The 13,143-nt window shown below is 38.2% G+C and overlaps 1 protein-coding gene across 3 annotated transcripts in view; it reads left to right on the top strand.

The window, feature by feature from the left end:
• Positions 1-13,143, top strand: part of LOC122771318 (teneurin-3-like) — a 72,829-nt gene that overhangs the window by 39,600 nt on the left and 20,086 nt on the right. For all 3 annotated transcript variants that reach the window (XM_044028821.1, XM_044028820.1, XM_044028819.1), the window contains exons 5-11: positions 1,597-1,716; positions 3,441-3,524; positions 4,317-4,441; positions 4,553-4,805; positions 6,508-6,609; positions 10,107-10,301; positions 12,738-12,938. In XM_044028821.1, coding sequence (XP_043884756.1) covers positions 1,597-1,716; positions 3,441-3,524; positions 4,317-4,441; positions 4,553-4,805; positions 6,508-6,609; positions 10,107-10,301; positions 12,738-12,938 — 1,080 coding nt within the window. The remainder of the gene's footprint in view (positions 1-1,596; positions 1,717-3,440; positions 3,525-4,316; positions 4,442-4,552; positions 4,806-6,507; positions 6,610-10,106; positions 10,302-12,737; positions 12,939-13,143) is intronic.

Here is a 13,143-nt window from a genome sequence, read left to right as displayed (position 1 = left end):
GTGTGTGTGTGTGTGTGTGTGTGAGAGAGGTTCTCACTAATTGGTCCAACTTTCTCCAGAATATCTGAGGAATCCAGTCCCGACTTATTATTACTTTTTGTTTTGGTCGTGCACATTTTTTTTGATGTGTCACACGTTGTTGTGGGACATGAGCCCCCCCCCCTCATGTAAAATAATAAGGGGTTTGTTTGTTGCTTTGTACCACCCCCACTGCGCTGTGTTTGCTATTAAAGTGATAGTTCAAGTGTTTTTATTTTTCTTAGGCGTGGTTGTTTGAGGCATTGACCCCCAGCTGTCATCAGAAAACCCTTTTTTCCCGCCGCCACTTAACAAAAGGTTCACCTGATATGCGACGGTATCTGAACAGTGTGTTTGCCTCTTATTAAAACAGCCTTTACCAAACGGAAACTGGAGTTAGTGCTGCTTTGTAAGCTGCTCCTCATTCTCCCACACCCATCTCCATAGAGAAAATCAGCGATTTAGCACCACAGCACGCGGGAGCTGTGTTTGAAATCCTTTGTTCGGATTGACCTCAGTGACACAAAGTGACCACAAGAGGCAGCAGTAGACCAGCAGCTCCTGTGTCTCCGCAAGCTAAAAGCGCTCATTTTCTCTATGGACTTCGGTTTTTGAAAGTTAGTGGTTTATAAACGTACGTTTCCTGTTGTAAAAGTGTGTGTTACAGTAAGATCAAGTCACAGACATAATTGTTAAGATATTATAGACTAAAGCTGGCATAGATTTTATGAAGGAAGCCTTTCTTATGTTACCACTGGCAGCCATAATGTCAGTGAGAGCTTTTTTTGTTTCTGTTTTTTTTATTTACCTCTAATTTTCTTTCCTTTTTAAAATTCTATAGGGGCCTGGGTGTACAGAAACCTTTTAAAAGTAATAATGATGTATTGGATTTATGATGTAATGTGCTATATGTTTATTTAAATTTGTCTATAATATACAATAAAATCGTCTGTAATCATGGAAATAGGAGAGGACAGCGTTAGAAGAATTGAGAGAGTTACCAAGTTGGATAATTATCACACAGAAATGATTGTAACGTCAACATTTTGTCGGATCGCGGTGTGTCGACCCGATGAATGGTCACCAATTCCTCGTCATTAATAAGGCTACAGTAGGCAGGATCACTGGAAAGTAGATACATCATTTCCTTAATACTCCTCCATTTATCTCCTGACTTGACTGTTAAAGGAAAATGTAAAAATGACCCAAGTCTGATGATTTAAGCAAGATGGGTTCATAGAACTTGCTCAATTTGAGTTTGAATGAAGTCATTTTGTTCAGGCGTTAATTATTCATCATTTTTGTAAGAACAGCTTTATTTGTAAAGACACAAATTGGAATGAATCCGCTGGAGTAAAGGTGTAAAATGATAAAAACAATAAAGTGTCAAGATCAAAGGGTCCAATGAATAAAATATGAAGAGATGGTCATGTGATTGTAAGTCCATAAAAATGGGAAACCTAGCCTATCTCTGTTTGTATCACCCTTTCTCTTCATTGTCCTCCTATATTCTTTATTCTTCTATTTATTATTTATCTCACCTTCTCTTTTTTTTTTCCCCTTTCTTCCTTCCTGCAGCGATGCACCTGTTTGGTCTGAATTGGCAGCTTCAGGAGAGCGAGGGATACGGGCCGTTTGAAAACGGAGCAGTGGGCAGGGATACGACCCCGAACACCTTCATGGTGTCAACAGACAACGGTGAGTCGTCGTGTTGTTCTTTTGTTTCAACAGGAAACGCAGCGTAGAACATGAGAAGTGTCATCATTGAAGGTTTTACTCAGGCTGTACCCTGAGAGGTGAAATAAATGCTGCCCTCCATATTTAGAATTCTTTATCGTGGTTAGCATGGTTGTTTTTCCATTTACAGTGACTCACAGACATAGAAAGACTAACACTGAGAGAAGAACATATATATATATATATATATATATATATATATACATATATATATATATATACATATAGAAGAACATATGTATATGTATATATATATATATATGTATATATATATGAAAGAACATTGAATGTTAAACATAACCTGTAAAAATTTACTCAACTGTATATGCTGAGTCAGCATTCCCCAACAAATGAAGAAAGCATGTAAACAATAGTGGTTCGTTCCAGTGTTAAGGGGGGTGGCTGTTCAGCTGGAACGTGCCAACTCAGTCAGTTGGAGCTACCAAGAATATGCTGAAATAAATTGCAAATGCTGACTCGGCATTCCCAACTAACAAAGAAAACAGGTAAACAATGGCGGCGCGTTCCAGTTTTAGCTGGAAATTCTGAGTTAAAGGGGCGGTCCTTAAGCTGGAAGGCATCCAAAGTTTTGATTTTCAAGTCAAAAAAACACTACTTTTACCGTTAATAACATTTCTGTCATCTTTTTTTTTCACTATAAATCAGTTGTACTCATAGCACTGTTCAGTTTTTATCCGTAGACATGTTGCTACGCTGTTAGCGTGAGCAAAACTTATGGTTGTTTTTTTTTTAAACTCAGTTATTAATGCTGATTCAGCATTCCCAGCTAATAACTAAGAAAACAGGAACATTATATATTTGGACATGTTGACTCAGCATTCCTAAATAAAAGAAAAAATAGAGTAACCAATCGGTCCGATATTGGTCAAAATAACTGGATCGGATATTGGACCGATAAAAGCTTCACTATGCTTTTTAGCCTTTTAGCTGAGTCATGTTTTCTTTTTCTTTTTGGGGAGATATTATAAATATTTGTTACTCAGTTGGAGAATGATGTCTTTGAAATGGTCTAAAATGACTGTATCGGACTAATATCGGCATATAGTCCAGTTTTTGATACCGTATCGGACACAAAAAGTGATGTCCCTCTTAACTGTAAATATATGTTTGTACTATATATATATACATATATATATATATACATACAACACTGAGACAACTGTGTGAAATAAAATGATTTGAACTTTATGGAAAAAATAATTTTAGTTTCTAATGATTAAAAATACTGAGTCCTGGAGTCCTGGAGGCCACACTGCTCTGTGTTTACATTCTGGCCCTCGGCCCAGTCTTCTTGAGACAAAAATAATGACTTATAGCCTGTCAGTTAGAACATATGGTTTCCATGAAAGCGTATCTCCACATGTTCGTGAACGGCAGTTTGGTTCCAAAGTGAGAACATTTTTCAGAGTGAGGCTTAGGTTTCACCTTAGTTACAATATAAATGTTTGGTTCCAGAATGTAAACGTTGAATGTAAAAGTTCAGACATGTTATTAACATTCGTCCCGTGTGATGTGATGCGGTCGTGAATCTCGCTGTGGGACGCATGTAGCCACTTTTCTTCTTGCACGTGTGAAAGTAGCGTTATCCCCAAGACGAATAAACGGCCGATGTTCTCTGTGAACTGGAGACATCTGACGCCGTCCGTCTGCTTTTCTCTCTGCAGGTAAAATGTTTCTGCTCGAGAACAACACCATAGACATAGGAGAGGTGGACGTGGGGAGAAGAGCCATACAAGACGTTCCACCAGGTGAGTACCGCTCATGTACCACTTTATTAGGTACACCTACCTAAAACCAGTGTCGGTAAAAAAATGTTGTGATGTAACAAACTAAAGAAAGTATACAATAAACAGTATATATAATATATATACATTTATGTAGAAATGAGAATAAAAGGTAAACACTTAAAATAAGGTTCCCAAAAAAGGTAACTGATCAAGTAATCATGAAGTAATGATTAGTTAGTGTTTAATGTTTAACTTTTATTAGTTAATGATGAGTTAACATTAATTAATGATTAGATAAGGGTTACTTAATGGTTACTTAACTTTTTTTGTAAAGTGTTACCGGATAAATAATAAAAGACTAGAATGTAACGTACAAAAACATACTCCACAACAATACCAAAGAATGAAAGAATTAAATATTGTAACGATATAAACAGTCGTCCTTTTGTCGCTAAGACAACAGGAACATTTGAATATGTATATATATATATGTATATATATATATATATATATATATATTCATATACACATTTTACTTTTACTTGAAATGTGTTGTCTAGATGATAACGTTATATGCACAAATGGTCTATTTAGCTTCTTTTTTAAATGTAAAATTGAAGAAAAAAAAACATAAAAACAAACGTCCAGAAAGAATAAAACAAGAAAACTGGCATTAAGAAAAAAGACCAGCGTTATAACACAGTTGAATTTATTAATTTTCTATCAAATAAATGAATAAAATCATAAAATAATGACTTGTGCTTGTATTGAGTGCTTTTATATGTATACATGTATGTGTTTTGTTTGTTTCAGGAGTGTTTTGGAGGTCGCAGCTCTACATTGACCAACCACAGTTTTTAAAATTCAACATTTCTGTCCAGAGAGACGCTCTGGTCGGGGTGTACGGTCGTAAAGGTCTCCCGCCGTCACACACACAGGTTAGTCGCATCACAGTCACCTTTTTTTAGATTATGGTAGTAAGTTATTTTGTTTATTTCAGCCTTTTATGGACCTTTTGATTTGATTAGCTGCTGTTCTTTGTCGTCCAGTATGACTTTGTGGAGCTGCTGGACGGCAGTCGCCTCATTTCCAAAGACAAGCGGGCGCTCAGTGACGTGGAGGCAGGAAACGCACGCCCCCCCACAGGTGAACACGAGGAAGAATCCGTAACGCGACACACTCGCTCCGTGAACGTTCACGAGGCCGGCTTCATCCAGTATCTCGACACTGGAATCTGGCATCTGGCCTTTTACAACGACGGCCGCAACACGGAACAAGTCTCCTACAATACCATCATCATTGGTGAGACAGAGCTGTTTTACGTGTCGTAGCCTGTACTCTGCTGTACATTATTGGAATTACTGGTGTTTTACTGTAAATGTCTAAAAGTGTGTGTCGTTGGGTTATTGAGGAACTTCCATCCGGCGAAACAAGGACAATTATACCCAACTTAAAAAAATTTACTTTTCTAAATTCTTGGTCAATGACAATAAATGTAGTTTTTGTATTTACAGCTCCATATACTGGAAAACTATTTATTTTTCCAAATTTATGCTAAATATTAAACTTAGTGTCCAAGGTTCTAGCCTCCAGGATTTTATTTCAGCGTAATGGTAATGGCCGAGGGGATTGGTGCAGAATGAAATCAAGTGATGTTGAGGCCAAATAAAAACTGTACATCTCAAGCAATCACTTTATTTCAAGTGCAAATTACCATTTTATGGGTTGTACTGGCAATTTAACAATATGGAAAAGTAAAAAGGACTGGGTGAGGTATAATCTGCCAAATATTAGCCTCATGAATCAAACCAAGTGATTTTGAGGCAAAATAAAAATCTACCGCACAAGGTAAGAGGTTGCAGTCACTTTAACGCAAGTGCAAATGGGCATTTTATAGGTTGTATTTACATATTTAAAGTTATTCAAACAAGTAAAAAGGAATAGTTGAGGTATAATCTGCCAAATATTAGCTTCATGATTCAAACCCAGTGATTTTGAAGTAGAAAAATCGAAAAAAATTGAAGTGGTTGTTTAAGCCGGTGATATGGATACACTTCAGCAAGCGGTGGTCAAAATATGGTTGCCGTATGCTAACGTCATTAGTTCTTGGAATCTAATGGGAACCGCAATGCTGCTGGGGACGGTTGCCATGGGCTTTGCAGTTGCTACGCAGTGACGTGGGATGTTGCTTGCAGCTAATGTTGTGAGTTTTGTGGCTGAATGTCGATGGTATTCCTGCCGATGTTTGCACGATCTATATATATATATACAGTATATATATATATAAAACGCTGGTATAGGACACAAATGTTATCATGTACTTCGAACGTGAAAAGCATGCCATTGGTTTTGCACAACAAAAATGTAAGTTATCAAAAATGTCCCCCAATTTTATAGGATTTCTGAGCATGTTCTAAGAATATGATTCTTAAGATTCATTAAGACAAAAAGGTAGAAGAAAAACAAATGGTTAAACTCAACATGAACCTTTCCAAACAGGAGTAATGTATTTTATTTTCCTTTCTCTTTTGTGTGAAGGACTGAGTTTGAACCGTCCAGCACGTGGACGGTGCCGTCCTTTGTCCTTTCGGAGTCTGATGACTTAACATTTTTTAAAATTCAGTCATTTAAGTCATCCTACCTTGACTTTGGGGCTAAAAACAGAGAGTGAGGCCTAACTGGACACAGGTGAAACGTGTCAGGACGAGAAGGACGATCGCAGAAGCTGCAAAAATGAGACAAGAGCAAAGAAGTAAAAAAGTCACAGATGACAAAATGACAACCTTCCTCCACTTAGAAGCAAATATTAGGACAATAAAAAGATTGTCTTTTTCTGATCTGTCTTATGTGGTGACCCTGTCGTTTGTGCCAGTGACTGCTGATAAAAGTCCATTTCATATTTTGTTTAAATCTTTGGATAAAGTTGAATAAATGCCATGTTAATTTTTGTCTATGGTCAACGTGGGGTTTACTGTGTCTGTCTCTCTCTCTCTCTTTAAATCAGAGTCAATTATGGAGTGTCCTCAGAATTGTCATGGCAACGGAGATTGTCTCTCAGGAATATGTCACTGTTTCCCAGGATTTCTTGGGCCTGACTGCTCTCGAGGTAACCACACACACACACACAGGTTTGCACAGCTATCCTTTTAAGGACATATGTTTACTTCATTTAATTTGGAGCGCCAAAACAAAGGTTATCCCTAACCATAAACATCACACAGGTTAGTCGCCGGCCTTATCAGGGTCATTGTTTATGCCAGAGAATAAACCAGAGTGGTAACACGTAAAATAACACACACACACACACACCTGTGGTGAGGCAGTAATTGTTAACCCAGCAGTGAGTGTTGGGTTCTTTTACTCTTCTCCTCATTTATCAAAGGACATCACTGACATTTTGCCTTAAAAACACTTTCTCTGAGGTGCTGCCTGTGTTTTTTGCATAAATGACTGGTTCAATACTAGGTCAAACAAACTGTTCCTATTTCTTTAAGGGGCTATCTTTCCCCAAAAATCCAACTTTTGTTGTTATTAAACTGAAAAAGAAAACAGACCCGGTCCAACTGGCCACTAAATCTGAAAACCACGTCTTCTTTTTCTTCTTCTCTCCGACCTGCAATTTTCACCCAATTCCACAGTTCCGTGGATTCGTCAGAACCGGTTTATCTCGCGGCGTTCCCATATATTCTGTGGCAACGCAGTCACGACACGCCGTAATCCATCACAGTGAAAGCACACAACACAAGCTGGACACTGTCTGAGTAATTAAAGGACAAAATTAGCGCCTTGTAGACGCTGAACCGCAATCCAAACTGCGACAGTGATAAGTGGCCTCTCCCAGTGGAACAGTTCCGTCTCCTACGGTGAACTCCACTTAAACCAGGAGGGTGTTAAGACGAGGCGTCCTCTCCTTAACTTACTCTACGGGTCAGCCATTTTTCCCTTAAACTCTGCCTCATTTCTAGAAGTGGAAGGAAAGTAATGAATTACATTTACTCACGTTGCTGTAATTGACAAGTGGACGAGGACAGGTGAATGATGGGGACAGGGGAATGTGGAGGACAGGTGAATGATGGGGACAGGTGACGATGAGGACAGGTGAATGATGGGGACAGGGGAATGTGGAGGACAGGTGAATGATGGGGACAGGTGATGAGGACAGGTGAATGATGGGGACAGGGGAATGATGGGGACAGGGGAATGTCGAGGACAGGTGAATGTCGAGGACAGGTGAATGATGGGGACAGGTGAATGATGAGGACAGGTGACGATGAGGATAGGTGAATGATGAGGACAGGTGAATGATGGGGACAGGTGAATGATGAGGACAGGTGACGATGAGGACAGATGAATAATGGGGACAGGTGAATGATGAGGACAGGTGACGATGGGGACAGGTGATGAGGATAGGTGAATGATGAGGACTGGTGAACGATGAGGACAAGTGAGCGAGGACAGGTGAATGACGGGGACAGGTGAACGATGAGGACAGATGAACGTTGAGGACAGGTGAACGATGAGGACAGATGAACGTTGAGGACAGGTGAATTGGCACTAATCAAGGTCCCCGAGTGAGTGAGAAAGTTGAAAGTTATAGTAACTGAGTAACTTTTACTCTCAGTACATTTTAAACAAGCTACTTTTTTACTCAACTTAAGTCAAATGTTGTAAAATTGTGGTAACATTTTTGTTTATACTTTTTAAAAATGTGAAACAATGTAGTGTACCCTCTTGTGGTTAACATGCGTAACTGTGCAGGAAAAAGAAAGCTTTAGGCCTTGTCCACAGGGAAACGTTGTAGTTTTGAAGATGTTTTAGTTAAACACGGCATCAATTCAGGAACTTCTTTCTTCCACAGAAAAATGCAGATACGATAAAAGGCAGTTTCACATAGACTCCTTTACATGTGGACAGCCCCTACGCTGAGATGAATAGCAACTCTCATGTATATTACACTTTGTAACTAAAGAATTTCCCTCCGGGGATCAATAAAGCACTTCTGATTCTGACATACTTCCACTCCCGTTCAAAGAAATTTCAAAGAAACGCAGATCATATTTTACGACTACAAGTGTCTTCATCTGGAATTCATGTGATCACGACTTTCCTCTGAATTTACACACATCTGCACATGTGTTCAGGATTTTTGTAGCTTTTTTTTTAGCCTGTCGTCCCCGGGTTAAAACCTATTGACTTGTAGAACAATTTTTTAATTTGTTAATCTCTGAGGAGCCACGGGGCCACTGGAGCCAATCCCAGTTGACCGTTCACTCTCACACTCACGTTGGCGCGTCCACTTAACCTCTGCGTGGTTTTGGACTGTGGGTGAAAACCAGATAACCAGGAGAAAACCCACAAACGAACTGGGGAGAACATACAAACTCCACACAAAAAGGCACAAGCCAGGATACTTTAGATATTTATACATCTATAGTAAGACATCTACCTCCACCACAACCCCACCCCCGTTCCGACGGTTCAATTCCACCTCTTCCTCATTTTTTAGCCCGGAAAATCCCCGTTTGTCGCACAAGTGTGGCATTTTTAGTTCAGCAGCGAATAGCATACATACTGTGAGCGTCTTCTCCCGGAGAAGCTGCCTAAAAATAAAACTGCTGTTAACCTCGTTTTCAAACTGCATCACAACATATATCTCTGCGCGATCGTTGCAGAATAAACAGCCAAGTCAGACGGCGGCGCTTAAATGATCTGTGTACACAGTATTCGCTGCCACCAGATAATCACTCCAGCAGCCGCATCTGTGTCCAAAACAAATGTTTCATACGTGACACGCACACACAGGTTTGTGCAGCTCTTCTCCCCAGGACTCTGCATTGACTTCCATTCATTTAAACAGACTTAAAAAAAACAGGGGTGTCAAACTCAAATGACCCTGGGGACCAATGAACGTCTAGTCTGGTCAAGAGGGGGCGGGTCTACGGAACAAAAATATCATGATATTACAATTAAGATATTCATGATGATATTTCACATAATTTAAAAAAATAAAAGTGTTCGTTTTGATATGGAATGATGTTTACGTCACAATAAAAAACATATTTATGGTGCAAAATGAATCTATGAATATCAAAAACAGAGACATCTATTTAAAATTATCTATATATGTAATTGAATGTTGTAAAAGAATTCTATCTCTCTGACCAATCACATGTATTACAAACAAAACGTAGCAATGATTTATGGTTTTTGTTTTAATGTGAGAGCAGTTGGAATAGATCAGTCACATTAGACCGCCAACACTGAAATAATGGAAAAACTCTATAGAAAGGTGAAGAAATAATCCTGAGAGACCATAAATCCACTCTGGGAGCCTTGAGGACGTCTCGCTGTGGAAAAAAAGGGCCACGGGACAATTGAAAGTTTTATATTGTCATGATAAATGACGACAACCTGGGTGTAATTGAATCATTTGTCCTTCATGTGCTAAATTAATCATGTCCCTCACGTTTGACAAAACTATGACTAATTTGTTTTTGCCCAGTGTGGACACTGAAGTGTGGACTGGGTGGTGCTTAAAGGAAAGTGTGCCGTGTCAAGACCATTAACTTGATCCGTCTTCCCCGCTTGTCTCGTCTGGTCCAGCGGCCTGTCCGGTGCTGTGCAGCGGGAATGGCCAGTATTCCCGCGGACGCTGCCAGTGCTACAGCGGCTGGAAAGGCACCGAGTGCGACGTTCCCACAAACCAGTGCATCGACATCCACTGCGGAGGCCACGGAATCTGCATCATCGGCGCCTGCATCTGCAATACTGGTTATAAGGGCGACAACTGTGAGGAAGGTAAGAACAATTTACTCAAAAGGCAAAACAAAAAAACCTACATTTTCAGGGATGTGCGTCTCTTAATCTGTAGAGCACTGATTCTCAAAGTCTGGGTCTGTAGAATGGTAGATTTTCTGCAGTTAGCTGTAGGCGTCTGAACTGGCTAGATATATATATATATATATATATATATATATATATATACATACATATACATATATATATATTTTTTTTTTTCTTTTACATATATATATATATATATATATACATATCCCCATAGAGAAATTTTATTAGCTCAATAGACACTGAGGTAAACAATATTTAAAAATTTTGCCAAATCAATACAAGTCTTTAAGTCTTTGCTCTTAAGTAACACAACTTTCATGATTATAATGAGTTTAAAACAACAGCATATTAACCTCATTTAGCTATTTTTATTAACATTAATGGACGGGACATGGCTCAGTTCATAGCACATCTAGATCAAGACAGTAGTCCATGCGTCACTGTATTTGTTTCTTTTACTTTCTGACAAATGACCAGTTTCTACTGACAGTCGTAAAAACTCTTGTCCTCTCGTCTATTTTAATCTCATTTGCATCGGTTTTTTTTCCACCACGGAGACAATGTCGTTTGCTTAACACGTCGGTACATAATTAAATGTGAACATAAATAATTGATTCATGGCTGCCCATGACATTTACTTTCTGAAACAGAAACATCCACGCAATTTGTTATAATTGGATAATAATTCATAATCGAGTTTCACTCGCAAACTTGACGTCTTCCGAGGCCTGACAAGGCACCTAATAAATGTCATATCGTGTAGGATTGGATAATTAAAGTAACTGATTTAATTATGTAAATGGGTTCTTTTCCTGGACAGTGTCAGTTCACTGCTGTCATCTGTTTTTTTTTTCTTTTTCTTTTTGTGCATCTGCAGTAAAAGAGGACGGCGATTGTTCTCGCTTTGCTTCAGTGCACATGACTCAGCACGTCGGTTTTTTTCACAGTATTAGTAATACGTCTTGTTTAGTCGCACAAATGCAGCCTGCATCGACAAGAGTCCAACAGTTATACGTACAATACATACACATGCTTATATGTACATGTATGCATGTATACACACTGACACACTGTACACTTTACATACAGTAGACACATGTACAGTGGAATAAAATGACATAATTTAAAAATAAATACATTTTAAAAAATGTAAAAACTTAATAAAAGTGGGTGTTACCAACTAATTAATTTTTTTTAGGAATTCCAACCATTTTCTTTTTACAGTTCACTCTTATATATATATATATATATATATATATATATATATATATATATATGTATATATATATATATATATATATACAGAAAATTCACTTGGTAACCAACAATCAATGAATTCAAACTAAAATGATATTAAAGTAATATACAGACACATTCCTTTCTGAAGATTGAATAAACTTAATAAATAAAATTAAAATTGGGTTTTACCAACTCATTTTTTCATTTTCTTTTCACAGTTCACACTTCACACTTCAAAAACATGAATTCCCTGAAGCGACAAAGCTTTTTTGTATATGTATATGTATATGTATAAAGACATGCACTTTGAATACACATTTGTATAAAGGTTAATTGAAACTAAAATTATAATAAGTAATGTACAGACAAATTCCTTACATAAGTTTGAATAAACCTGATAAAATTGGGATTTGCCAGCTAATTGATTTCTAAAATTTTATTTTTACAGTACACAGTAGCATACTTTAAATCAACTTAAATCCTTACAAAAAGAAGAGAATTGGCAAATAGAACACATTCATATATGTTTACGTAGACATAATTTAAAAAAACTTTACTTACAGTAAACCTATTTATTTTTAAAAGAGCACCCAACAAGCATATTTTATTGAAAAACTATCCTTGTCAAATTCATATTTTTCATTCATATATTTTTGGCCTCTGTAAAGTAAACTCGAACATCATAGTCGTGTTCTTGTCTTGAAAATATAAAATTGTTTTTGTTAGCTTTCAACGCTAATTGCATTATTTTGTTGTTAACCAAAGCATCGAATTTCAAAACACAGGGACATTGTCTCTGCCACAGGCTGAGACAGACCACAGTGCTGTAATTAAACCTGAACAATCAATACTACTGTATTATTAAGAACACACATACAGTGCACTCACACTTTTACCAACAGAGAGAGAGGATGACACTGTTCTCGATACTGTATTTACAGTATATGGAAATATCTGCAAATATAGACACAAACTAGGACTGCACGCAGAGTTTTTATGCCGTTTCGGCCCCTGCCATTCGTGGTTCAGCTCCTAATAATGCAAATATGTACTGTATGTCAGCTTCCAGTGACTTTTACTGAACCCACTTATCTACATTATTGTTGACCATGTTTATGTTGTCGTCTCCGTTTGTCCTTGTGTCTCCAGTCGACTGCGTGGACCCCAGCTGTTCGGCTCACGGCGTGTGTATCCACGGCGAGTGTCACTGTCAGCCGGGATGGGGCGGAGCCAGCTGTGAAATCGCCAAGGCCATGTGTCCGGACCAGTGTTCGGGTCACGGAACCCACAACGCGGAGACCAGCACCTGTGCCTGCGATCAGCACTGGACTGGGCCCGACTGCTCGTTAGGTGTGTGTGTGGCATGTTTATCATCTTAAAGGTCAAGTGACGTCTAATGGTGAGAAGATATGGCAACTCTGTCCTGCTTCTTCTTCATTGGTTTGTGTATCTGGTTTATGTGGATGTAATATAGCAACTAACACATAGTATTATTCTTTTTAATTGGTAAATTAATGATTTCCGGTAGATTTTTGATTAAAACTTTAAATGGTTT

Source organism: Solea senegalensis, linkage group LG6 (assembly GCF_019176455.1).
Source record: "Solea senegalensis isolate Sse05_10M linkage group LG6, IFAPA_SoseM_1, whole genome shotgun sequence".
In the NCBI taxonomy this organism is placed as follows: domain Eukaryota; kingdom Metazoa; phylum Chordata; class Actinopteri; order Pleuronectiformes; family Soleidae; genus Solea; species Solea senegalensis.
This window is presented reverse-complemented; position numbering and strand designations above follow the sequence as displayed.